The sequence below is a fragment of the Dermacentor variabilis genome, unplaced genomic scaffold (assembly GCF_050947875.1).
Source record: "Dermacentor variabilis isolate Ectoservices unplaced genomic scaffold, ASM5094787v1 scaffold_14, whole genome shotgun sequence".
Lineage (NCBI taxonomy): Eukaryota > Metazoa > Arthropoda > Arachnida > Ixodida > Ixodidae > Dermacentor > Dermacentor variabilis.
In genome coordinates this window covers 4,819,440-4,846,089 of record NW_027460302.1, presented here as the reverse complement: position 1 = coordinate 4,846,089, position 26,650 = coordinate 4,819,440, and the positions used below count along the sequence as shown (strand labels likewise).

The following is a 26,650-nucleotide window of genomic DNA, read 5'->3' as shown; positions in this document are numbered from 1 at the left end:
CAGTATGCATCCGGTAAACACAAAAAAGCCACGCGAGGCTAAACTCGACGAGTGCGGTAGACACAGCGACAGCGATGGAAGTGCGCGCCAAGTACGCGCTGTGAGCGCAGAATGCGGAGAGCCGTGACATGAAGCGCAGAATTGACGTCTCTCTTTCGACCAATTTGGTCCCACCACGCTCATTGCATCACTGAGAGTTTGACCTTTAGGTGCCAATTAGTCGTGTGCAATTTCCTGGCAGTGAAAAAACACGTCCCGCATGAATTTGATTTTTGCTTTCTTCTTACAGCGCTCTTTTTCTACTATTTATTTCTCTTTATTTTGTGGCCTCGGATTAATTTTTTTAGGCTCCTTGCTCCGTGAGCTCAGCTCTGTACATTATTCGCAAATCGAAGCTTTGTCGTTGGCAACCCATTACAAGAACACATCACTCCCATTTGATGTTTTCCAGTCAATGCAACATTGTTTTCCTCGCAACTTTTACTAAGGAGGCCGCAATTTCTGCGCAATCTTCCCGCAGCCTGTTTTGCTTCGAAAATATCAGTCAGTTCGGTGAACGAAAGAATTTCCCAATGTAAGCGTTTTAAATGCGCGAGCATTTCTATGCTTACCGAATGAAGAAACATATCGGTCTACCCTTCCGTCCATCCGTCATGTAAGACGATCGGTTCCAAGATAGCGTCCGAAGCAGCGTGCGAATTGACCTTCGCGCTGCCTCTCGCTTCAGAACGAATGGAGCGGCGAGAACACAGCGCGCACGATGCTATGAGCACTCGGAGCAGTGTGTCCCCGTTGCAGATCGCTTTCAACACAGGACTCGCGCGTCTCGCATCAACGCGAAATAAGAGGCAAGAGTACGGCGCAGACGAAGCTGCCAGCAGCAGGCGCACTGTGTCGCCACCGCAGGCGGCTTTCAAGGTGGCGGCCGCGCGCTCGCGCCATACGGATGCGGTTCACTGTGGACGCGGCGGATGCGCTGCCGCTTGAGAGCGGTAACGGCTTGTACTGATCGGAACGTTATCAGCACACCTGGCGCCGCCGCCTGCAGCAGTTTACTTACGTCATCAATTAACCTTGCGCTGTCGTGCGCAGCAGTTCCTGTCGCCTCAGCTCTGCCGTTTATACTGGTCGGATCAAGTTTCATAACATTCATTACCAACACCTGGCTGCGTGGAGATCATCAAGTAGCACACTGCTTACGCACACTTACGCAACTCCCACAGGAGTGTCAGCTTGAGGTTTTTACGGTATTCTTACGTGATGCGATTTTATGTGATTAGCAAGGTGGGCCCGAAGCGCGCCGTCTTCTGTCGCGCGCGAGGCATGGGTGTGAGGAGAGTTAGGGGGGACGTTCTTCTCCAGCAGCTGCTGCTTACGGTACGGCCGTGCGGGCGCCACATATTGCAAGGGATCTGCGACGTGGCCAAAGTGCGCGCCAGCTCGGGTGTAATCTTCAAAGGGGTCTGCGATGTTTGCAGAGTGCATGTAGTGCCGGTAGCTTCCAATGCGCTGTGCTTTCGACGTTTCGTTCGCATTGAAGCCATAGATGTACGAAGGTCATTCCAGTCATTGCTGCCTTCGCGATTCCTTACTCCAGCATTTTGACAGTGAGTGTGCGCGCTCATCGAGCGATATGTGTTCATGCTTACCTACGTGCGCGTGGCACCATACTTGCTAATTCAGTTAAAACACGTTGGCGGACTAGTTTCAATACATGATAGAATGTGTAAGCGCGAGTGAACGAGGACGTAGAAAGAATCAGACACACAGAGAAGACGCTGTCTGTTTGTGTCTGTTTCTTTCTACGCCCTCGTTCAGTCGTGCTTACACATTATACCACTGGTAGTTCATGAAGTGAATGTTTACACAAGCGACAAAACTACTATACTTCCGTCGTACAACAATCTACTAATTTGCTATCGCAATCAGTGCTTCGCCTTTCGGGCGAAACTGCAGCTTTTTTTACTGACTACCAGCATGAAATTATGGGCCAGACCTTTATGTAGTAGGGAGCATCAAGCGGGGGATCAGCTAAGAGGTGTGGCTTTCCCAGTTATTGTTTTTGGCTATGCAAACCAGCATAACCGGCTGAAGATGGTTTGAACCGTTATGTTTGGTCCGTAGTTTAACCAGAAACGAACCGCTACCGCTGCATTGGAGTGAAATCCGGAAAAAAAAAAGAAAGTTTCAATCGCACACTGCGTGTTTCGCGGCATTCTGGCAAGGCAGGTGGGCTAGCCTGAAGGACAGAAAGTTTGGGAACCTCTATTGTATGCGATACAACTGTCAATATGCCACGATGATATTCTTTTATTGAACGCGTGCATCTGCTAGATTTGCGGCAATGTGATCACTTTTTCATAGCACCCGAAAAGAACAATTCCCACCTGAGCTGGCCAGTAGCTTGTAATTGAAGACGTACTGCTTCAGTAACTTGTTCATAGCACCGTAATGTCCCCAGGAGGTGTGGGCTGCAATCGCTTCGTCATTGTTGCTCGTTGTCTTGAAGAAGGCGACGCCGGGATCCCTAGGTGCCTTTGGTCCGCGCCTCCCCAACGCCCATTCCAGATCACCTATGTCCTTGTACAAGTTTAGAAGCCTGCGTATGGATACCAGAAAGCAGCAAACTAGTGGTGCTGGTCGTATGGCTACTGCATACAGCCAAGTTTTTATACAATAATTAAACTTTGCGTGACGCTACTTAAGGGAGGTCACACTTATACATACGTCTATTTTTATTCGATGGCAATAATGTCCTTATAAGTGTGAAGAAAGAGAGAAAAGGCACGAAATGTGCAAAGGGATTAGTTATACTTGGTCTTCTTTGCCACCTCACACGTCGGGAGGGGATGAAGAAGTGATAGAGAGGTAGAGACAGATGACATAGGAGTTGAGATCAGTCACATGCGTGGCTTATCTTTACAGGGCACTCAAGTATATTGCCATTAGGTACGCTGTAGATGATGTAGTATGGGTTTTTGGCTAAAAGGTAGTTAGGGGATCAGATGTCGGCGTGTCAGCTATCGAGAAATACCCCACTCAGTTGCAGTAGTGGAGGATGGTCGATACCCTACAAAACACGTACAGTGCTCGCAGGGCGCTATGGTCTACCGCTTAAAGAAACACACTCATTGAAGCTGGCCACTTGCCACCGGGGGCTTTGCGTGAAGTCCGCGTATACTAAAAGCGTTGAGGTGCATTACTGTCGGAACGGCTACCGCTTTTCAAGCGGGGCAACTCGTATGTATGCGTTATTATGGGTAGCCGTGCCCTTAATGTCCCGCGAAAGCGCGGCTGACATTCTTGTGGGCCACGAGCCTTAAAGAAACTTTGTAAATGCCTGTATAGCGTGTGTGTGTGTGTGTGTGTGTGTGTGTGTGTGTGTGTGTGTGTGTGTGTGTGTGTGTGTGTGTGCGTGTGTGCGTGTGTGTGTGCGTGTGTGTGTGTGTTTGTGCTGCGAAATGTTTATGACTGTAATATCAGAATCATCACCCAGAATATACCTGTAGTACGATGTCAGACGAACAGCCAGGCTAGCAACTCCGGCGTATCATTAAGCTCTCTTTCCTTCTCCCTCCTCACGGGCCCACCAGTGTGCGAACGCATCAGGTGCAAGTGCAGCAGTGCGTGTTTTGTACACGTGGAATTGGCTTTCGTGCGGCAGGCCTGTAGGCAGTGGATCTTCGTAGGGCGTGTGGTGTCGTCGGCGTTTTTGGAGCTCTCGTCATATTTGTTGTTGCTCCAAGAAGGACGTCTCAGTGTTGCTGTCACTTTGTAAGGCACGAAGGTTGCTTCTGGCTGAGTGGATTGATAATGTGTCGTTAATGGTCAGGTTGCTGCAGCGGCCGGGAATCCACAATACTTGAGGTTATACCCCATTGGTTTGGGGTAAAACGGGGGGGGGGGGAGCATAATACGGGCACCAACACATGGTTGTCAGTTTAAATCCTGACTTGTGTCATATCCAGTGGTTCGTCGTAGCGCCACAATATTTGACCTACGAAATTTGGCCTACGACCCGCCGTGGTTTCTCAGTGGCTATGGTCTTGGACTGCTGAGCACGAGGTCGCGGGATCGAATCCCGGCCACGGCGGCCGCATTTCGATGGGGGCGAAATGCGAAAACACCCGTGTGCTTAGATTTAGGTGCACGTTAAAGAACTCCAGGTAGTCAAAATTTCCGGAGTCCTCCACTACGGCGTGCCTCATAATCAGAAAGTGGTTTTGGCACGTAAAACCCCAAATATTATTATTATTATTATTATTATTATTACGAAATTAGGTATCGGACCTTAAGTTGAACCACCCGTCTTGACCACCCGTCCTGTACGCCAATAATTTTAAGTAGCCTTCGGAGTGCGCAGGGTGACTAGGCGTCCCCGCTAAATGTAAGACCACTTACCACTTCATGTACGCTGGTGCTCCCTATGACCAACAAAGGGAATGTATACGATCTTTTCAGAGGATGGTCGCATACCCGTTCTTTTCGTGAACACTGCTATATCATGACCATAGCAGTCTGAAATACGGCTACTTGATTGGCGATTACTCTTTTCTGCACAACACCTGCCTCGCGTATCGTAGTCGGAGTACACTATAAAGTGGAGTCCGCCCTAGGTTCTCTAGCTGCCACGCGAGGAAAGCCTTGTTGAAGAGCGTCGAAGAAAGGATGGCTCCTTTAGATGAACGTAGTGCATAACCGTGTCTCAATACTCTGGGCGAGAGGACAACAAAAGTATCAAAAAACCGCTGTGAAATTAGATGGACAGACACCGAGCCCAGCTGCTCAAACCGAGTCATTTACAGCTTCGCGGCGTGGCCAGGTAGGACGCTTTCTTCTGGCCAGCCGCCAATAACGGATATGGTTCTACTTCATTCCTGCGGCGTAATATGTGCGTAGTCTTGCGTAAAGCGTGCTAATTGTTATGCGTGCCTTGTAGAAATCCCATCTATGGCTGCTGAAACCATACCGTTGCTGAGGATAACAGCAAAGTCGAGGACAGAAGAGAATCAGAGGTGTGATGAAATTGGGAAATTTGAAGGCATAGCTTGGAATGTACAACCGCAAGGAAGGGGTTATTCGATCCCCGGATTCTTTCCATCCCCAGATGAGGACGAAGTTTTCAAAAGCGAGGCGGCTGTTCTGAGAAAGTCGTATGGGTTTAATTTGTAGCTTCGTGCTACTGTCGTGTGGATCAGTTTTCTCATTTACAAATGTTCCAACTTCTTGAAGATTCCCGCGGAAAGCTTTGCCATGTGGTATGTTTGCTATGGCGTACAGCCTAAATTTGCGGATCTAGAGAAATCAACGCAAGTAACGGGGGACATGACATTCGTGTTACCTTGTGTCGAAAACAGCCATGTGTCATGTTGTTTCCTTTCTTTGCTGTCCGTCAATTTTGGTTGTGCACAGTAGTGTCGTCAGTGTATTTCATTAACTGATCAGATGAAACCATGGTTATGTATTATCTCCTTGCCTTTTCTACCTCTCTCCATCGTAGTATTCGTACATCGTACTCTCCACATTATTTTGTATGTTTGACAAAATTATCTACCTCATTTATGCAAATAGTGCGCCTTCACTAATAAACTCAGTACCAGCTGTAATTGCTATAGTGTCCTACTATGATGACAGCATGGAAACTTGTGGAAATAAATAAAGAGATGGTGGTCTGACAAACGTACTGAACGAGCCATGGCACTAACTGGTGAAAAAATGGACCATAACTCACACGAGTCTCTCGAAGTCGGTGGGCATCTCGTAAGGGTCGTAGGGAATACTTTTAGCTCCGGTCAGTCCCCGCTGCATACCTGATATTTGAAGTACAGCCAACTCCACCTGCAAACGTTAGTAGGCAAATAGTGTATGGTGTAATAGCAGTGTAAAGACAAAGCGTGCTGACTATCAAGGGCACTTGGAATCACCTCGAAACTGCTACTAAACGATTAATATATTTAAAGAGGTCGCAGATTTTCACAAGAAGAAAAGGACCATGCGACCAGACTTTTTTTTGTCAGCATCGCGAACATGTGCTACAGATCTCGTCAAAATGGTATTACTGAGGCAGCCAAAGAAGTCATTTGATTAATTTCGAGCCGCAAGGTTTCAGGTTTCTCCTCCGGCATCTTAAGAGAGCCTCTGCTTCCTACGCATTTATGCGCAGAGTATGCACGATGGATTTAAAGGTGCCTTTTTGCAGAATAGTGCAATTGGCGCTCTCTTATGGTTACGTTGTTAATCAATCCCCAATGTGGACTACCATTTACTATGGCTGACATCTTAATAGCACATATTGACACGTGTACATGGTTTGTATCTTTCTGGTGGCGGCTTTTCATTTGGCAACTATTCGTACAAGGTTATCGCTCGGCATAAGGCGCTCCTTCATGTGCCGGAACCTTGTCGAATATTGCCGCCGATTCCGTAGCGAAAGAGTCTTGTCTAATTTGGTTGCACTTGTCGAATTCGGTTGCGCATGCCAAACAAATACTTGTGCTCATTCTGGAACACACGCGAGCGCCAGGGATTAAGCGGGCATGCCTACGATGACTCGTGAATAAATAGCTGTGCTCACTGTTACTGTTGTGCTTTTAATGTCACTTGTTTTTGTGGGAAGAAGTTCACCCAATAAGATGTTAACTTCGTGACTTACAGCTTTGCAACTGTCTGGTTTTTCACCGTCACTACAACGTGATCAAATGAATTTCATCGCCTTCTATGAGTACACAATCGACCCACAAGACGCGCGAAATGAATGCCTACGGTCCTATTCCGGTCATTCATTTACCGGAAAAAATTAATTCCCCTACTGCATGCCTTCTTGCAAAAAAAAAAAGTCCGCGTTGAGCTCATAGTCAGCACCTAGCACCTCAACTCACTTGGAATTTAGAAGCTACCGGCTTCATTTTACATTGTGAAGAATGAGCACTCTTCTTACGGAATGCAGGCCAGGCCCTAAGGATATGTCTGGGGCAAGCCAGTGGTTGTCATGTTTCCCACGCGCCCTATTTTAGAGGTTGTCTCGGCGATTGCCAAGGTGAGGCGACTCGAAATACCTGGTGACTTCGGATGCACTGCGTGCTCGTGGGTCTCGTGCTGGAAGTAGCGCCATCTTACATTTCGGAGACACTTTGAAGCCAGAGGCAGCACGAAGTTTTCGTTGGCCGCTGCTGCCGCTCTTCACATCATCGTTGTAACCATGAGTGTCCGCGGTCATCGAGCAAAATCTGTTCATTGCGTGCAGGACCCCATGCTTGGTAATTTATTAATATGCCGATCGTTATTCAAATTTACATGGCCAATAAAGGTACTGCCGTAACTTCGTATCACAAGAAGCCAACAATCAAAGATAACAAGGACACGCAACACAGGGGAAGTTACTTGTACTCATTAATTGAAATTAACCAAAAATAATTATTGGAATTGAAAGGGGATGAGAAAACAATTAGCTGCAGGTCACGAACTCGTGACGCCTGCGGCAGAAAGGATGTTCCACATCCGCCGCCAAGGTTTGTGATTATAAGGCGTATAAGTCAGCCTTGTCCTTTCCCACATCTACGTCGACGGCTCGGTTACTGTCGATGGGCGTCCACAACTCCCTTACTGAGCTGACGGAGGCCCATCGCACGGCCCAGCTCCTCCGCCTCTCCCGCACGCGCCCGGGTTGCGCACTTCCCCCTACCCTTAACCTCTCCCCTCTTATTCCTCTTCCCACATCACTGCCCATCCCTGCCCATGTCCCCACCCTCCTAACCGTTAATCCCCTTCCTAAATATATGCATCCAGAACACCACCCCTCCCGTAAAGCAGCGCGAGCCTCCGCGCTCTGGCGTCAGTAAACGAACAGCAGGCCGCCGTGGCATTACGTAGATGCTGCCCCGTACCGCCGCTACCCAGAACATGTCCTTGCCGTCACTGACAATTCTCTCCGACCCACTCTTACTGCCTCAGTCTACACTTCTACCTCTCTCGAGGCCGAGGAGGTAGCTATTGCCCTTGATATCTTTCATCTTTAGCGACTCCAAACCTGCGGTCCACAACTACGCGGTTGGACGGGTGGCACACCCGGCCATCGCAATGTTGTGTTCCGATACCGTTCCCTCTCGCCCCATCCTAATCATCTGGGTGCCCGCTCACGCGACCCATCCTGGTAACGAGGCCGCCAATTCCATTGCTCGAGATTCGACTGACCGAGCAAGGCCGCCCCCGCCGGGAATGGATACGCGCGACGCGCTCCTCACGTACCGCGATATCACGCTGCACAATCGCCTCTCTCGTATCCCCTTCCCCCCTCCGTTCCAATCTCTTTCCCAGCCCGGATGGATGGATGGATGTTATGAGCGTCCCCTTTGGAACGGGGCGGTGGGTTGCCCACCGACACTTGTGGCGTCACCTTCAGGCCCATACCTATCTTACTCCCGCACGTCTTGCCCTCTTCCACCCCGGGACGCACTCGCCAGCTTGCCGCTTATGTGACGACTCCCGCGCCGATTACGCTCACGTCCTATTCTCCTGCCCGGCACACTTGCCCCCCGCCTCTTGGCGCCTAACCAGTCCGCAGTAGTGGGAGGCTGCTTTGTCCAGCACCGAGCCGGATCTACAAATCCGGCTGGTGAACTGGGCGGAGGACGTCACGACTAGACACGGCCTGGACGCCACAACGGCAGCCTGAAGGCCGCCCACAACGCTGCTTTTTAATTCGTTTTTACTTTTGGCGTTCTCATCAATAAAAGTTTTCCACGACCACCACAACAGTGCGCTCGCTTGACATGCCCGTTCCGCCGCTTTTCGCTCGTGGCTCCTGTATCACGCGGGTCCAGAATACCTGTTACGGTTTGCTTATATCGGAAAAGCGAAATGGCGGGCGACAGCTCGCCATTTCGGGTTTGGCCTCAAAGCTGGCGCTTTCAGGAAATTATAAATAGGAAAAGGACAGCAGATGCACGTTTGTTGCGTTTGTAAAGGCAGGAGACTAAATGAATCTGCAAATCCGGTGGCATAGTTATTCATGTTCTTGATTTCTTATATCAACTATGCCACCGGATTTGCAGATTTATTTATTCTCCTACCTTTACAAACGCCACAAACCTGCATTTGCTCTCCTTTTCCTATTTATCATTTTCTTAAAGCGCCAGCTGTGGAGCCAAACCCGAAACGAGCGTGAGCTGTCGCCCGCCATTTGGCTTTGCCGATATTAGCGAACCGCTGCGCGTTTTCTGGACCCGTGTAAGACAGCACCCATGAGCGAAACGTGGCGGAACGGGAATGCAAAGTGAGCGCACTCTCCCCGCCTGTCAGGCACAAGCAAAAGGCAAGACCAGCAGTGAAATCTAGCTGCGCTCCAGCTATGGTAAGCCGCTGCAAACATACCGACATAACACTTCCAGGCGCTGGCGTCAGTCCAAGCTGGTCCTGGCCACGCTGCGGAGCGTTCGTGTTAAGTGGGCTGACGGCTGTACGTGCCATATACGCAGCCGCCGCCGAAGTACGTTCGATCACGGCTCATAACGGTTTGACCCGGATGAGGGAGGGGCTAAAGAGTGACGTGCTCGGAACGTCATAAGCACACCCGGAGCCGCCGTCCGCACCCGTTCGCAGCGCTGTCGCTTGCGCTGGCCGGATCGAGTTTCTTAACACTGATAAGGAAACCGGGCTGCGTGGAGATGAGCAAGTGGACGCATACGAGCTTAGACAACTCCCAGAGGAGTTTCTGTGCTTTTAATTTTTTCATCGCTACTTCTGCAATAACAGTTTATTGTTTGTTCAGCACTGCTGCGTGTCTACACTGTTTCCGTTCGTGTAAAAAAATGCGGTGTTTTTTCTAGCGAGTATCTGTAGCAACTCGCGCAAGTATGAGTTCGCAGGAATGCAAGTCGAAATTGTGAGGCCTTCATACAAAGCTTACATATTTGTCCCCCACGACACTATTTAGCCGCATGCCAGAAGCTGGCTTGTGGAAACGAAGACGGGTAAACCGCGGTTGTTGCGGGAGCTTATTTTCTCTGGCCAGCTTTTTTGCGAGTGATATGTATGCGATATATTTTATACGCTTTCAATTTTAAAGATATTTCGCACGAATGTTTGTTTAACGTATTAACGTATCTTCTCTTCCACAAGTGTAGTATATGTTTTGAAGTTATATAGTGATATCTAACAAAGCCCCCTGTAATGCGTGTTTAAAGATCCCGAAAAGGGAGGTATATTCAGAGATATGCTAAGGAATTGTATTGCGCGGACAGCTCGGGCGTCACCAGCAATTAAGCAACTCGTCGGCGGGTAACGTATCCGCCAATAGTCGCTGCTGCGATGCTATAATTTTGGTGCCAGTAATGATTCGCAAGAACAATGCGTATACAAGACATGCCTGATGCCAGAAAGGGTCTCTGTCGCCGTACTGGATGGCATTTTCTAGCAGCGACCTGAGGTTAGCCCGGTAGAAAGCGAACAGTCGTGAGCAGAAGGCCGGGTCAGTGTCGCAGTAGTGGCCGTACATGTTGGCGTAGTGCTGATCTGCCATACGGCTGGTGGCCGTGCCCTCGGCGTAGCCTGCCGCGTACGCCTGCTGGGAATCCTTGAAGCGGCCGTCCGTCTTCACGTACACCGACGACCACCTGGAGGGGGCGGCAGAACCGGTCAACTGAACGAAAGACTATTATATAAACTATATAATATTGGAGTTGAAAGTGGATAAAAAAGAACTTGCGGCAGGTAGGCAACGATCCAACGCCTTTGCATTACGTATAACATAACACATAGTAAACGATAAGAAAGGGGGTTAACCAAGGCGTTCGAATTGCATGAATCATATCAGGAGAACCGAACAAAGACACCAAGGCCAACACAGGGGAAATTACGTGCACTTACTAAATGAATTTAAAAAATTATAAATTAATGAAAATCAATAGAGTTGAAAAAGCAACTTGCCGCAGGTGCGCAGCCATCCCATGCCTTCACATTACGCGAGCGATGCTCTACCAATTGAGCTACCGCGACGCCGTTTTCCCATCCACTTTCTGGGGTAGTTATGTGTTTCTAGTATAACACACAGTAGTAACACATAAATACCCCCAAATTACTGAGAAGAAAACTTGGCATACGACAAGCCAAGATATATGCACTGAAAGATAAGCAGGATACTTTCGAGGAAAGTGTAGGATTGGGCTTGTTGGTGAAACGTGCTTTAAAATTCGACAACACATAGCGCTCTGTTCTCTCATTTGTCCCCTCTGTTGTCTTTGCGTTGTTATTCAAACTTTAAGGCAGGGTAAAATCATCAACAATTTCGACGATATAGTAAAAGCAGCGGAAGAATTCTATACTGGCCTGTGTAGCACCCAGAGCAACCACAATACCTCCATTCGAAGTAGTAATAAAAAGGTTACAGATGCTCCTTCTATAACAAGCAATGAAGCTAGAAGGGCCTTGCAATATATGAAACGAGGAAAAGCGGCAGGATAAGATAGAATAACCGTGGATTTATTCAAAGATAGGGGATATACCATGCTTGAAAGGATTACGGCCCTTTATACGAAATTTCTCACGATTTCGCGGGTTCCAGGGAACTGCAAAAATGTCAACATTATACTAATCCACAAAAAGGGAGACGTCAAAAAATTCAAAATAATAGGCCCGTTAGCGTACTCCCAGTATTATGTAAAACAGTTACCAAGATAATTTGCAATAAGGGCAGCACTTGACTTCAGTAAACCAAGCTGGCTGGCTTCAGGAAGGAATACTCTACAATGGATAACATATCCATGTTATCAATTACGTAATCAAGAAACCTGCCGAGTACAATCAAGCTCTCTGTGCGCCTTTCATACATAATAAAAAGGCATTTTATTCCTTAGAAACACCAGCAGTCATAGATGCATTGCGTCATCAAGGAGTACAGGAGGCTTACGGGAATATCTTGTCAAATATTGTTACGGAAGGATAAAAGAAGAGAAAGGAACGAGATCGCGGGACGCTGGCTGCTACGTGTTGTCGCTGGTCAGCCATCTTAACCAGATTGACTCTGCTTATATATATATTGCAAATACAGTCTGTGAGTACTCCCAACACCCCGTGACATATTGGAGAAAGGTGCTGGGTATCACGGCTGGAAACGGAGCTCTGATGTGGACGTCGCATCGCCGTCCCGACCATGAATGACGGTGAGCACGCGGGATCAATGTAGTTGCCGCTTCCATCGTCACCGTCGCCAGTATGTCGCTGTCCCTTTCGATTGTGGTTGTGCGACCCTAGGATGCCGGAACTTTCTGTTGGACTGATGGTGCTGACGTTGAAGAGTAGGTGGCTATGTACGCACGCTTGAGTGGAAGCAACAGATGGGACCTCACGCATTTGCTAGCTAACCTGTTGTTCTACCTAAGAGACATGGCAAAGGTGTGGTACGAAAACCAGGAAGAGGAGCTAACCAGCTGGGACCAATGCAAACAGCAGTTAACGGAGTTGTTTCGCAAACCAGCCGGTCATAAAATGGCCGCGAAGCAAGAACTGGCCTCTCGTGCTCAATCCCTAACGGAGTCCTATGTCTCGTACATCCAGGACGTGCTGGCGGTTTGTCGCAAAGCCGATCACGACATGACAGAAGCTGAAAATGTCGGCCAAGAGCTGAACGGAATTGCTGACGACGCCTTTATTCTGCTCTTGTGCAAAAGCTGCTCTACAGTTGATGCTATAATGAAGGAGTGCCCACAATTCGAGCAGGCTAAAAGGCGACGCGTCCTGCAACCATTCACCAGACTTCCCAATACTGGCGCAACGTCGATGTGTGAAGATCAGCCCGCCCAGCTGCATCAGGAGCACAGGCCGTGGTGCGAATCGTTCGACGTGAACTAAGAAATGCAGCCCTCGGAGGTGGTGCTGCATTGCCGACTACCGCAGCAAATCCTGTCTGTGCCCTCAAAGAGAAGTGTAATCGACGTTAAAATAGACAGCGTACCTATCCAAGCACTCGTCGGCACTGGAGCCCTTCTATCTATGATGAGTGATAGCCTATGTAGACGTTTAAACAAGGTCCTCACCGCAGGAGCTGCACAAATGCTTCGTGTGGCCGACGGCGGCGTGCTGGTAGTTCTTTGAATGTACACTGCGCGCTACAGTATAGCCGGCCACCCTACTTCTCTTTCCTTCGGTGTGATCGACAACTGTCCTCACGACGTTATCCTTGGATTAAACTTTTTATCCAATCATTCTGCTCTCATCGACTGCGCAGCCCGCGTTCTTCAATTGGAACTGCCTCAAATCGCCGATTCTCCGAGCACCGCACCCCCGCACTGGTGCTCACTTCAAGATGCGCGTCTGTCACCCGAGGCAGTCACTTACGTTATTTTGTCCGCACAGCCACACGTTCCTTACGGTGAAGATTTGCTTGTCCCCATCGTCGCCGTGCTCTTGAACCGGAGCCTTGGTGCTCCGCATACGCTGGTAACGGTTACTAATAACGACGTCGTTTTTCTGCTTCTGAATTTCAGCGTGCAACCTCAAGTGCTTCCGGCAAGCTAGTTCTTGGACAGCGTTTCTAGTACTTCCAAATTTGAGATCAGGAGTCTGAATGCCGAGACGTTTCCTGCTCGAATCGTACAGCGACATCTTTGATTTCGGCGAGAGGCGTTTAGGCCAAACATCTGCGGTTCACCACCGTATAAACATAGAGACACGAATCCTATTCGTCGGCGTCTCTATTATCTATCGCATGCTGAACGTAAAGTCATGCGATCAGAAGTGGTGAAAATGCGCCGCAAAGAGGTCATCGAACTATCGCGAGCCCTTGGGCTTCGCCTATCGTCCTCGTGAAAAAAAAAAAAAAAAGATGGTGCCTGGCGTTTTTGGGCCGACTATCGTTACTTAAACAAGATCACGCGAAAAGACGTCTACCCACTACCACGCATCGTGAAATTAGTGTCCGACATTCACGTAAAATAATTGCGTCGTAAACAGCCGGGCATTGCATATATCAAAATTAGGCCGTCTGCAGCCAACGCCATGAAGCCGCTTGTACGGTGAAAACGCGGCGCTCAGGCAAGTGTTCCTTATTAATTAGTTTTTTTTTCGCACTTTCTTTTTTGAGCATTTACTGTGGTGGAAATGCTCCACGGCAACTGCACCGACAATAAAAAGCAGGCTGAGGCAAGTGCACATCTCGCCCACCGAGATAGCCATCTTAGTGACGCTACTTAGTTCAGGACACAGGCGAAAACTGTTGCCTATGGAGATGCGCAGTTATCGTTTCAACAAATGTATGTCATTGCCTGCTTCTTTTCTTTACTGAAACAACAAATCCGTATATAAGTTGCGCATCACATAAGTTCGCTTCAGTTTGCAATTGGAGAGTGGGGTAGAGTGAATTACCGAATGTATCCATCCATTTTTAGCGCTAATGCCTGTTCGTTATCAGTGGCCATGACTTAGTCGGTTTACATTCAACATGGCGAACAGCACGCACGACGGGAGAAGTGGTACAGACAGGACAGGTGCGCAGGACGCATGCAGTGCATCTCTCCAGATCGTGACCCGTGTAATGCCGTGCGTGCCTGGGGTAACAGAGGCCTCACCGGCAGCCGAGCACTTACATCCTGGAACTTACCCAAAGTCCAATCGGCTGTCGCTGAACACGCATACGGCAATGATGTCCTTGGCGTTCGTGTCATTGTGAGCGATGAGCCGGTTCTCGCGTGCCTCCCACGACACGGTCACTAGTTGCTGTCGGCTAGCCCCGCTCGCCAGGTACACCAGGGTCAGCGCACTGCAGAGTCGCAGCACCAGGCTCGTTTCCATCGGGGCCGCCTAGAGGGCGATGTCCCGCGCGTGCCTGCACGATGCCCATACAAAAATGCATACTTACTTTCTTTAGACTTTTTTGCAACTTTCTATCAACTTTATTAACATCCTATGTACTTTTACTTCCTATTAACGCTTGTTACAAGAAAGTTGGTAGGATTTGTATTTACTTTAGTTTGAAGAAAGTTTGTTAAAAGAAAGTTTAAAGGAAGTTGGTATGCTTTGTATTTACTTTCGTATGAAGAAAGTTTGTTAAAAGAAAGTTTAAAGGAAGTTGGAAGGCTCTGTTCTTACTTTCGTTTGAAGAAAGTTTGTTGAAAGAAAGTTTTAAAAAAGTTGGTAGGCTGTGTTTTTACTTTTGTGTGAAGAAAGTTTGTTGCAAGAAAGTTTCAGAAAAGTTGGTAGGCTCTGTTCTTACTTTCGTTTAAAGAAAATTATACCAATTGTATTTGCTTAATTCGTTTGTTCATTTAATACTGCGATAAAGAAGCGTAATATGCAAATTGGTAATACAATAATTAGTACGAATGCCAGAGTGTCATAGAGATAATTCCTTCGTGCACTTTGAAATAAAGCAATAATAGGAGACAAAATAATTTTTTGCTGCGTATGGACATATAATCAGCTGAAGCAAAAGTAAAATATATTTGCCTACACCGGCGAAATTGTCTATTTAGGACGTTTCTTCTACTATAAAAAAATACTTTTATACATTTTGAGTCCCTTTATGTCTCCGTGTGAGGCAGACACACTACCTCTGCTCCATCTAAAACAGCGGCATTATTGGACTTCGATCTTGACATATTGTAAGGCTGTTTACTTTTGTTCGCGACGCTTTTTTGCCTTTTTCCCTTTTGACTGGGCGGATAGCTAAATTCGTGAACGAAACCACGCACACGCAGAGGACGCCGCGTTTTTTAGTAGTTCGCAAGCAACATATGACTCGGAGTTGTCGCCGTTGTCGCAGTGTTGTGGAGTGAACATGAAATCCAGAAGTCGTTCAGACGCGCTCGAACGGGCCCCGAGTTCGAAGCCTACCGCTGATTGATATTATCGCACCGATAACAAATCTGAGGCGGCTCGTGCGCTTACACTTTCCCTATTGTACTAAAAAGAGTTCTGAGGCTCAAATAGACACATTTTAGCTTTCGCCAACTATACCCGCGCCGAGATCATTCCCCACCGAAGCTTAGGCACAGCGTATCCTTCCGAGTCCGTCTGCACGCTATCGGCGCGTCAAGGCTCAGGAATAAAGAAGTCTCACAAGGATAAATCACTGTTCTTTTCAGATTTCGCATCGGTGTTTTTAAATAAACCATTTTTTCATATTTACAGTGCCAGCACAAGCGATCAGTGCCGATGCTACGCGTCATAAACACAGGTATATGTGCTGTCGCCGAAGGCTCCCAGCACTAGCCTGCGCTTCTCTGACGAAGAGATATCACTAGGCAGACGGGTCGACTGAAAGGCATGTTGAATACGGACAGCAGATTTGCCTTTGTGGTACAGGCGTGAGTTTTAGTTGCTGGGCGATAGCGCATCTACCGCACTACCATGTCTGTGCGAAACGTATCGCTGAAAAACTAAAACTGCTTCTCAAGTTTAACCAATGTCTTGGTTTAATTTTACAAATTATCCTTGGACTTTAGCTGGCTGGCGTGGCGCAGCGGTAGAGTACCGCACTTCAGATTTCAAGGTCGGAGGGTCTAATCCAGATAAAAGTGTTTTTTATTGTTACGTTTTTTTTGTTTTTTCATTGCATTTAAACGCTCACTGTTGCTTTCTGCGTTCAAAAAATATATGGGATGTCTAGGCACCGCGTATTTAACACGCTAGAGCTGTTTTTCGCGTCAGCGCCTCCCAGTACGCCGCGCTTGCCAACGCCCCAGCATCCAGAGCACGGCACTGGGTCCATAATCCGGCGCTCCACTAGGCTCTGGAAGCGTGTATATGGGCGGTGATCATTTATGTGCGCTCGGTAGGTGTCAAAGAAGCTAGTAGGCCGTCCACCATTGCAAGCAAACGGACCTGAACTGACGGCGCGCTGATAGGCTCGTGTTCGCCAACTAAAGTTCGCTCATGGTTCGGCTTAAGTCCCTGTACATGCTTTATAAATAAGCAAGCTTACCCAGATACTGTAAGCCCACCAAATGGGGCCTAAATGCCTGCCCTCCTCGCAGCTGCGGCTTCCTTTGAGTAACAAAATCTGATCTCGAAGGCGGTGCTTTTGAAAACTGCATGCGCCTAAAGCGGATGGGAATCTTGGAGGCAATATCCACTTCGTTTCTTTTTTTTTCTTATATACATTTCCTTAAACTTCTTATCACAAAGTGCATACTTTTACAAATTACAGACTTTTCGAACCTACCAAATTCGTTAAAAGGTCTCTACCGATTCTTATTAGGAAAAAACACGGAATTCTCTCATTTACGTTACATTTTTCAAAGAACCGCAGTGTGGCGCCACTGCAGTATTTGTTTGGTTCACAGATCACGTTGGTTGTACAAAGTGCTCGTTGCTGTAAGGCGGTAGTATAATTATGTTTTAGAAGTGCCTAGACAAAATGTGCACCTTTTCGTGTGCATTAACCATCGCAAAACCTTCCGGACTCGTGTAACGACATTAGTTCGCCGTGTGTTTCGTGCGAACCACTAGTGTCGACAGTGAGTGTCCTACTGCAGCGCCCACCCGTCCGAGCTACCTTTGTTCTGCCGAGCTGCCCGCCCGCGCTCTCGTGAAAAGTCTGGTACTGGGGCTTCGAATCATAGTGTATGGAAGACTTTGTTGAAGGTGGTGATTTTGCGGAGCTGGAGTTCATCGAAAATTCTACAGTGCTTGCGCCAGAAAAACGTCGGTGCCACGGTACGTGTGAGACGAAGAAGCGTTTGCTGACTACGTCTTGAAAGGTAAGCAAGTTGGGCGCTTGCGGGCATTCTTGAAGCTTATGGTTCATGTAATGAGAGTCCTGTAACTAGCCAGAGCAGAGCGCTTTCTGATCGCAGGTTGCCCATGTTGCTGTGTTCATTTAGCAAGCAATTTGACGAAAGCTTCGTCTGATGTTGCAGCGTACTAGTATTCTTCTGTGAAGTATATGCTACCCGCATTGATTGCTATGACTGAATAGGCGCACAATTAAGAAAACACTGAAAGTTGCTGTTTGCTCGGTAGTTTCCTGGCAAGAAATCCTTCGTTATGTCGGCGTTCCCGCAATTATAGTACATGTGTAATGTATACGTTGATGTGTGATGGGCTTCGCGCTTTGGCACACGATAGCTAAGTTTGATGATTGAGCAGATATAGCCTTGTATGAAGATGTTTGCACGTATGCAGTTGGGTTTGAAGGTCTGCGTCGCGAGAACCTGCCTGTATCGTTCATGTTCTTGAGTGTCTTCGCGAATTTGTCTGTGAACCGGAGCAGATGTCGGCCGATAGTAGAATGACAAGGTTTCTTTTTAATCGAGACATTTCAGTGAGACGCTGGCCTTCTTTATATATAAATAACTGGATGTCCGCTCTTGGCAGTCGTAGGTTAGGGCTAGTGCATAATAAAGTAAGGACTGCGATTTTGTAGCGATGCTTACCGCTCGATTCTATGCCACTCTTGTCGCCCACCGCTAACGGCCGGCTAACAAGGGCCGAGGCGTCGGTCAGACCACTAACGGATAGCGAAAACAATAGCATCGCTACGAAATCGCGGCCTAGCTTTCAGAATGCTTCTCATGTGCTCAATATCTTTTTTCTTAATCCAATGCTCTGTGTTTTACTATATATTAGAGTTTTGTTGATGATCGTCCTAGTTGTCCGTTGTTGCTGCTGATTTCGTTCCTTCCTGAAATTTCACTTGTTACAAAATAGCAGTGTAAACCTCCTGAGATATAACGAAAAGAAATTTGTACAACCAGACATAGATTGATGCAGCTGGCTATGTGAGGCACTCATTGCAATTCCACATGACACTGGTAAATCACAAATTTCCTCCTTCACAGTACAATAAACGATCATTCCTTCCTGTTGAAGGCTATGCAGATTTCGGAGGCATCCCTACACCCCGCAGGAACCTGCTGCACTGCTGAAAGCTGGGAAGCACAACGATAAAGCACCTGATCTGCATGCTTTCACAAAGGTGCGTACAAAACTGTCGCTACGTTGTGAGTTGTAGGATACGTTTGTGCAGTATGCAATCATTTTACTGTATGTGCCATTTTCGGGATTTCTAGTGGCAGATCACTTGAATTTTATCTTTTGGTGATCTGGAATGTCCTCAGTTTAATCAACTTACCAAAGTAGCCTCCTCTGAGTTGCATATAATTGAGGGGGGGGGCTTAAGTAATTATGCATGATATACTCCATACAGGCTCTATAACTATCTAGCCAAATTGCCTTTATAAGAACGTGGTTGAGATGGATGAGGTGTCCAGACGTGTATAATTTTTATCTTTTCATTATGCAGTCTTATGGAGTTAAATTCTCACACTATTGCCTGTGTGCCTATATGTGCCTATATTCTTCCCTCCAATCGGTCACACTTATGTATTGCATGCCATACTTCACCTGCTAAATACATTTGCATAAAATAATGTTTTCTGGCTTTATTATTCATTACAACTTCTTTCTGGGCGAGTTGGTGCATACTTGACATGAAAACTGTTTACAGCGCAAACACATGCAACCACATTTTCCCCGATTGTATCACTCCCTTCCCCCTTCACTTCTGCCTTTCCCCTTATATAAGGCACCCGTCTTCCGTTAATAAAAGTTAGTTGACAGTCAGCGCTTGTGTCCTGTCCCTTATACTTTGTGGTTGCATGTGTTTGCGCTGTAAACAGTTTTCATGGCTTTATTATGTAGCTGCTGAATTCCTAGTCAGTATGATTGTTCAATTCCTCAAACTTATAACAAATCATTAACCTTTTGCTGTTAGAAGCTCACAATGAGTCTCAAGTGCAGGTTCGTTTCAGGCTGGAAGCTGGTCTCCTTTATACATTACAGAAATTTGAGTTGGTAACATGCTATAGGAAACTGCTGAATCATATAACAACCAGCCCAGTGCAGTAGTTCCGAACCATACCATGACAGCACAGCTCAATGCTGACAATTTACTGTTACATTGCCATCATTTTTCTCAATTTCCTTGCCATTTTTCAGTTGACATGCGCTAAAGCTTGTTCTGTGCAATTACTTATGTGTAAAGCGAAGAACTGATTTTACTTTCCCTCGGATTTACCAAGATGTCGCAAGAAGGCTTGCTTTAAGCTCAAGCTGCCCTGCACTTAATTTTTGAACTATTCACTTTTTGTTATAGTGCAATTATTTGTTGCACTTCTTATCAAATTGAGGTTTCATACTGCGAATAATGCACTCTAGAGCACCTAGAAGAATGTGTTCTGCTACCCACATACATGGTTTAGGCAAAAAGTGCCTTAATGCTTCTATCATTAAAAGTTTGATGGAAGCTTGTCTGGTCGCGATGGAACATGACAAAGAATGACATAGGCTAATCAAATAAAACTTTAAAAGCTAGACAGTTTGGCGTCTATTCGAAAGCCTTATTCTCAAAGGGGCACAAAGTAGAAGTGCCTACTTAGTAGGTTTTAGCATGTGACGCATCCATCGCGCATAACACGGAGAGGGTTTCTTCGTTTCGATAAGTGTGTGTCCTGTTGATTGTATCTCTAGGGAACCCACAGGTGCAGGTGTGGCTTCCAGTTTCTTTCCTGGCCAATTGCACTAGAGTTCATGCAGTCATTGTTGTGCTTAATAATTGCTGCATGCTCTGCCAAAGCATTCGATGCCACGAGTTGCCATTTGCTTCAAGCAAAGTGCTTTTCAGTTGCATGTCTGCCAAAGTTCAATCTAGCCGAGAAAATAGAAATTTAGATGCACATTATACTTTTGAGTATAGGGCAAGTAATTGTGGAACATTGCTGTAAATGTACATATAGATTTCTTTCATTATGCATTCTGTGTATTTAATTTTTTCAATCTACAAGCTAGAGGATATAGAATTTGGCAATTACTGTTCTTGAAATTTGATCATAACTCTATTCAATATGGAGAATTTCTTCTAAATACTTGTTCAGCAGTGATCTGTCAAAGAGAACGTAGCATACTCTTTGTAAGACACTATGGTTATGGACATTGATGAGCTGATAAGTATGCAAGGATGGGTTTCTTGCCTCATGTTGGTTTTACGAGCTTAGAGGCAAAAAACTCATTCTTGCATACTCACCTCATTCAAAGCTAGTGAAGTGAGGTATTTTCAATTTGGGCTTCAAAAACTACTTCAATTCCATTACATTGATTGCAGGTGCAGTTAATTCTGCTTCTATAAAAAAAAATTGAGCTACTTCATTTCTGAACCAAGCAGCACGACTTTCAGAAGCTGCTAGCCCACCTCAAGAAACAGACACTAAATGAAACATTAAGACATCTTAGTCATATAAGTTATTCCTTCAAAACTCCTTTCTTCATTTATTTGGTAGCAAAGCTTTGGTTAAAGAAAATTAAACCAAACACACACATGCAAGTTTGGCTGTTGCCAACTACCTGAGTGTGAACTAGCTAGTCTGCACGAGCCTAGAATATTTGTGACGTGATAGTAAGATGCTGCACATGCAGACAGTACACTGATATGTGGATAAAACGCTGTTGGCACTAACCAGTGCAATGCAATATGTTGTTGCAGAGATCTTGTATAGTCCTGAATGATGTTCACTTAGTCAAGTTCAACACCACAATTTTAAAGGCTGTAAGATAGTTTCAGCCTGACACTCCATCTGGCATACCCTTCCGACACCTTGCTCATCAAAGCCACTAGCATGGTGAGCTGCCATTGATGTTGATGCTATAAGGACCAACGTGCAATCTGCTGCAGCAATGCATGATAGGGAGAGCAGAATACGTACGAACAAATGGGCTGGAGCCAGGAGCAGTTCTTATTTTAATGTGTGTGGCTGAAAGAGTTGAAGTGCCCCAAATGAAAAACTGGCTAATTAGGACGAAAGATGGGTTGGTGGCAAAGCTTACATAATTGCTGCAATTCGCTGCTGAGGTGACATAAAATAAAGTCGAAACATGAAACACTTCCCTTCTGAAGAGTGAAATGGGGTAGCAATTGTTGCAAGTTTTACGTGAGCTGGAAAGTCTAGATGCAGCAATATGCCGAATGAAGCCTTCACATTTCTATTGCATCCTGACTCACTGGAAGTGTTTAAGAAACCTATAGATATAAACCACAGCTTTTGTTGCAAAGTCACCTATGTTGTTGTATCATAGAATGACTTCCTACAATAGACCATCTAAGTAAGAAATTATCCTTTCCGAATATTATAGCAAAGGAAAAACAAGTGTTTTAGTTACAAAGCATAAAAACGAGAACTAAGGTTTGCTTTTCGTTTTCAGGTGGACCTTGGGTAAGAAATCCTCCTTGATGAGGCCACACTGGCACGACTGCAGCGAGACGCAAAACCTCAGGCTAAAGATGTGCACGGGGCCTCCTGAAGGTTCTTTTCAGCCCAGAAGAGTTAAGAGAGCACAAATCTCTATTTGGGCGGCATTCCAAAGTCCACAAGGATGTCGCCGAAAAAGAGGCTTTGGACCCAAGGCGTGAGAACGCCAGTCTGAGTATGTGTGACAGCGCAGACAACTAAAACGTTTGCTTTAATTCGTAATTTGAAGTTAAAATCTTGTGGATCACTCCTTTGTGCCGTCCTACCCAGATACACTGAGACATAAGGCTGAACTAACTCTTTACTTTTTCTCTTCCCTTAGGCAACACAGCAAGGCACTTCGACACAGCGGAGATCAAAAACATGTCATTGATGCTTGCACATAGGTTTTGAAATGTGCTAAATAAATGTTAGTTTTCAAAAAGATTGGAGTGTTTTGTTCATAGGCAAGTACATTTATATATACTACCCATGTTGAAGGTTACATTGGAACAGAACCACAATACCAGAGAAATTTGCTTAAATGTCACCAGCACATTTAAAGCATACTAAAATAGTTGCTAGAATGTTTCTAGGGGGAGCAATAGAAAGTTGGTAGAATGTTACTAGGCCGTTTCTAGGTCGAGTTATAGAAAGTTGCTAGGATGTTTCTAGATGAAGCAACAGAAAGTTAGCAGAACGTTACTAAAAAGTTTCTAGACCGAGCAACAGAAAGTTACTAAGATGTTTCTAGATCGAGCGACAGAAAGTTACTAAAATGTTTCTAGATCGAGCAATAGAAAGTTAGTAGAATGTTACTAAAATGTTTCTAAGAAGTATGAAAATGGTCGATAAATCCTGCTTTTAGTGTCTAAAGGATGTTCATTCATTGTCTAAAGAAAGTTTGTAAACAGGGTTTCAATTGAATATCGGTGGCCAATAGTCGATAGGATGTTGGTATGAAGTATATAAGAAGTTTGAAAACGGTCTAAAGAAATTCAATAGACTGTCGGTGGGTTCTAGTAACATTTGTCTAAAGAAAGTTTATTGAAAGTTACTAGAATTTTTTGTAAGGGCATGCTGCGCATACGTGAAATCTATATATACATACATTACAGTAACATAAACTTACGGTCGTTCGTTTTCGCGTTTTATATAGATTGTTTAATTTCATAAGGAGGGGGGGGGTAAAATCTGGTGTGTGTGTGTTAACGCGAAAATTTAGGGAGCAAACGTTTTCGTTTCTTTTCTTTTTTTTGTCTGGCAGCCAAGAGTTTGTAACCATGGTGGTAACTTTCACAAGCGAATGATACGGGTAGTGGTCTTCTTTTGGACACAAGATGAAATTGTTCACAGGAAGATGTAATAAAATGTATACATGCTCGCAAATTATGTGACCAATACATCTGTATATTTCATTCATCTGTACAACCATATGTATTTCGAGCATTTCTGTTACCTTCTTAGACCTGTCGGGCCTTTCATCCTTGTCCCTGGTCCTGTTTTACTTGTTCTCGTCATATTTTCTTGTAACAAAATTACAGGAATACCAACTAGCGGGACAATTCACCCTTCTCTGAACGTAAGATTATTAGGCTTAACGTGCATCAACGACACCACTAGCGTTCGCTATAGAGAGCAACGCCAGCGCTGTGTTCGCTTCTTATCACGTTGCCTCCATCTATATGTCGTGTGGGAAGTGCGATGCAATATGGCACTGTCGTGTCCGTATAAACACGATTACTAAAATAATAAAGAAACTTGCGTACGCTCAAGGCCACGAGGCCATGACTGCATTGTACCTGCCTGTTATTGCTTTATGAGCTAAAAGGTGGCACATACTATGTTCATATATTCATACCATGATTATTGCTATATTTCTTGACGTCTTGCTCACGCAAGATGGCCAGCGTTGATCAGTTTTTGAATACCTGCATTTACTGTTATAGTATACGAAAGGGCCAATTTCGAGGGAAACTCGGGTGTACCCCGTTTTCAGAAAAGCAGTCGAGGCGCCAAAATCATAATTTATCCCGTTTCCCAGAAAATATAGAACCGTACATATATTCTATACTTGTTGCCGGGTTAATTGGTTCATATGTGTTATGGCGTAACAAGACGCGGAACAATGCCAAGTAAACAGCTCACTTTTTATAGGGAAGGTGCCAGTGTGCACAAGCACATTTGCGCAGTGAAACTGAACGACGGACATGAAATTTCGAATGCTTATTCCCAAAATGCAATCAAAGAATTTATGTGTAGCGCGGCGCAGAGCCACGGACGTATTGCTTGCGAGTCGTGCTCTTGTGATTTGGCTCCGCCCAACCAAGCCATCTTCGCTTCTGCCCGATATGCGGACGTTAGAACGACTTAACTCCCACGCAGTCAGAGACCACAGTGCACTGCCCAGGCAAATGTGCACCAACTTAAACAGAAGTTGCATCCGCCCTCGCGACACCACAGTGTTCACCTGTGACCGCACATGAACAACTACTGAAGCATTGCGAGAGCACTAGAGCAATGCGTATGTGTCAGCAAACCATTAGTCATTCTTTCGAAAGCGCAGGCCTAGGTGTACGGTGGAGCTGATCATGTGTGTGTGTGTGTACGAAAACTTTTATTGTTATGAGGTCCGGAGGCTCGACTTCTTCAGCCAAGGTGGGCCGCTCCCACGTTGGCACTATCAGGCCAAGCCTTTCAGCGATATCATGGGCCCTCTGGACTGCCCTTAGTTGGTCTTGAAACAATGGGCTTTGAATCCTTTTCTTTCACTGTGTCCATTCTTCAACGAGGTTGGGGAGAATCGCGGGACCCCCCGCCAGCATATGTCTCATTCCAATGATGTCATTACAATCATTGCAGTCCATCTTTATCCATCTCCCTCTCTGGATATATTTTATTAATGCTGTACGGTGTGGGATATGTACCCGTCTGCAATAAGCGCAGTGAGACTGCCTGAGCCCTGTTCAGTTTTGAATGTGGCAATGGCAATTGTCTGCGTCCTAAATAGTAATGTTTGGTAACGTCATTGTATGTTATTAAATGATCTCTAGATTCCCTGCCTTGATGGTGAAAGGCTCGGTTGTGACTGTCACGGTTAGCAAGTCCTCGTGCCAAGTCATGAGCAACCTCACTGAGATTTACCCGAGTCTCGTCCACTTTCCCCATATGCGCAGGAAACCATCGGATTTCAGTTTTCATAATCCCAATGTTTTCAAAAAGTTTAGCAGCAACTCCGGCTAGGTAGCCTTTATCAAAACACACTACAGCGGATTTCTAATCACTGTAAATGCAGGCCCACTTATTACTCCTGATGGCTAGAGCAATTGCCGCTTGTTCCGCTACCATGGGGTCCTTGGTAAAAATAGTGAGAGCGTCTTGCACCTTCCCTAGATAATTTGATACAATGGCCGTATATCCTTCTTTAACTTTCACCCAGGCAGCATCAACTATAGCTGCCAGTTGGTTCTGCTACTCTATTTCCTGCAAGAGTGCTTTAGCTCTTGCCTTTCTCCTTTCGACATTATATTCCGGATGCATGTTTCTGGGGAGAGGGTTGGTTCTGATCCTGTTCCTAACTTCAGTCCTTAATTCTACTCCAGCTTCTATTGGGCTCCTTGATGTACTCAATTCTGCACTTAGTGCCTGTAATATGTTCCTGCCAGCTCGTGATTTTGTCAATCTTTCGTGTTGCGCTAGCTGTTGGGCCTCCGCGATTTCTTTCATTGTGTTGTGCACTCCTATACTCATGACTTTGTCGGTTGCAGAGTTACTGGGTATCCCTAGGGCTACTTTAACGAGCTTCCTGAGCATCACATTAAGTTTCTTAAGTTCTACCTGCTCCCATGTGAATAATCCAGCCACATATGTGAAGTGACAGAGAGCAAAGGCGTGTATTAGCCTCAAAGCGCGGTCTTCTCCTAAGCCTCTGCGTCTATTGGTAATTCTCCTTAGTATCCTAATCACTTCATCTGTTTTATTCGAGATATGTTGTATTGTTGTATAGTTAGCATTGTTTCCGTCTATGTGATACCCAAGAACGTTGATTTTTTTCAACTAGCCTGATTGCGGATCCTTCATGAGTGTATAAGCACACTCTTGGCTCATGTTCCTGAATGTAACCTCTTGGTTTACGACCTTTTCTGCGATGTTTAATGACTAAGAGTTCTGCTTTGGCTTCCGAGCATTTCAACCCCATGTCTTTCAGTGTGTTCTCTACAACATATAAACTTTCCTGCGATCTGGTCTCTGTCTGTCTTACATTACCCTTGGCACTCCATATGGTCATGCCATCGGCATATATCACAGAATGTATACCATCAATTTTCTCCAGATTTCTTGCAACCTTGGACATTGCTAAATTGAATAGCATGGGTGAGAGCACAGCCCCTTGTGGAGTGGCCCTGTTTCCCAAATTCTTAGCTTCTGATTTAAGGTCA

General features: G+C 45.9%; 1 protein-coding gene and 1 long non-coding RNA gene across 3 annotated transcripts in view; one reads left to right on the top strand and one right to left on the bottom strand.

The window, feature by feature from the left end:
* LOC142567826 (putative phospholipase B-like 2) overlaps positions 1 to 26,650 on the bottom strand; it is a 277,787-nt gene that overhangs the window by 178,223 nt on the left and 72,914 nt on the right. For both annotated transcript variants that reach the window (XM_075677976.1, XM_075677977.1), the window contains exons 2-5: positions 14,591 to 14,815; positions 10,364 to 10,610; positions 5,732 to 5,838; positions 2,388 to 2,599 (exon numbers count right to left, since the gene is read on the bottom strand). In XM_075677976.1, coding sequence (XP_075534091.1) covers positions 2,388 to 2,599; positions 5,732 to 5,838; positions 10,364 to 10,610; positions 14,591 to 14,781 — 757 coding nt within the window. In that variant the 5' untranslated portion in view covers positions 14,782 to 14,815. The remainder of the gene's footprint in view (positions 1 to 2,387; positions 2,600 to 5,731; positions 5,839 to 10,363; positions 10,611 to 14,590; positions 14,816 to 26,650) is intronic.
* On the top strand, positions 17,584 to 22,248 carry LOC142567684 (uncharacterized). The gene is made up of 3 exons (XR_012825214.1): positions 17,584 to 17,690; positions 18,802 to 18,907; positions 22,186 to 22,248. It is a non-coding gene; the product is annotated as an uncharacterized LOC142567684 (long non-coding RNA).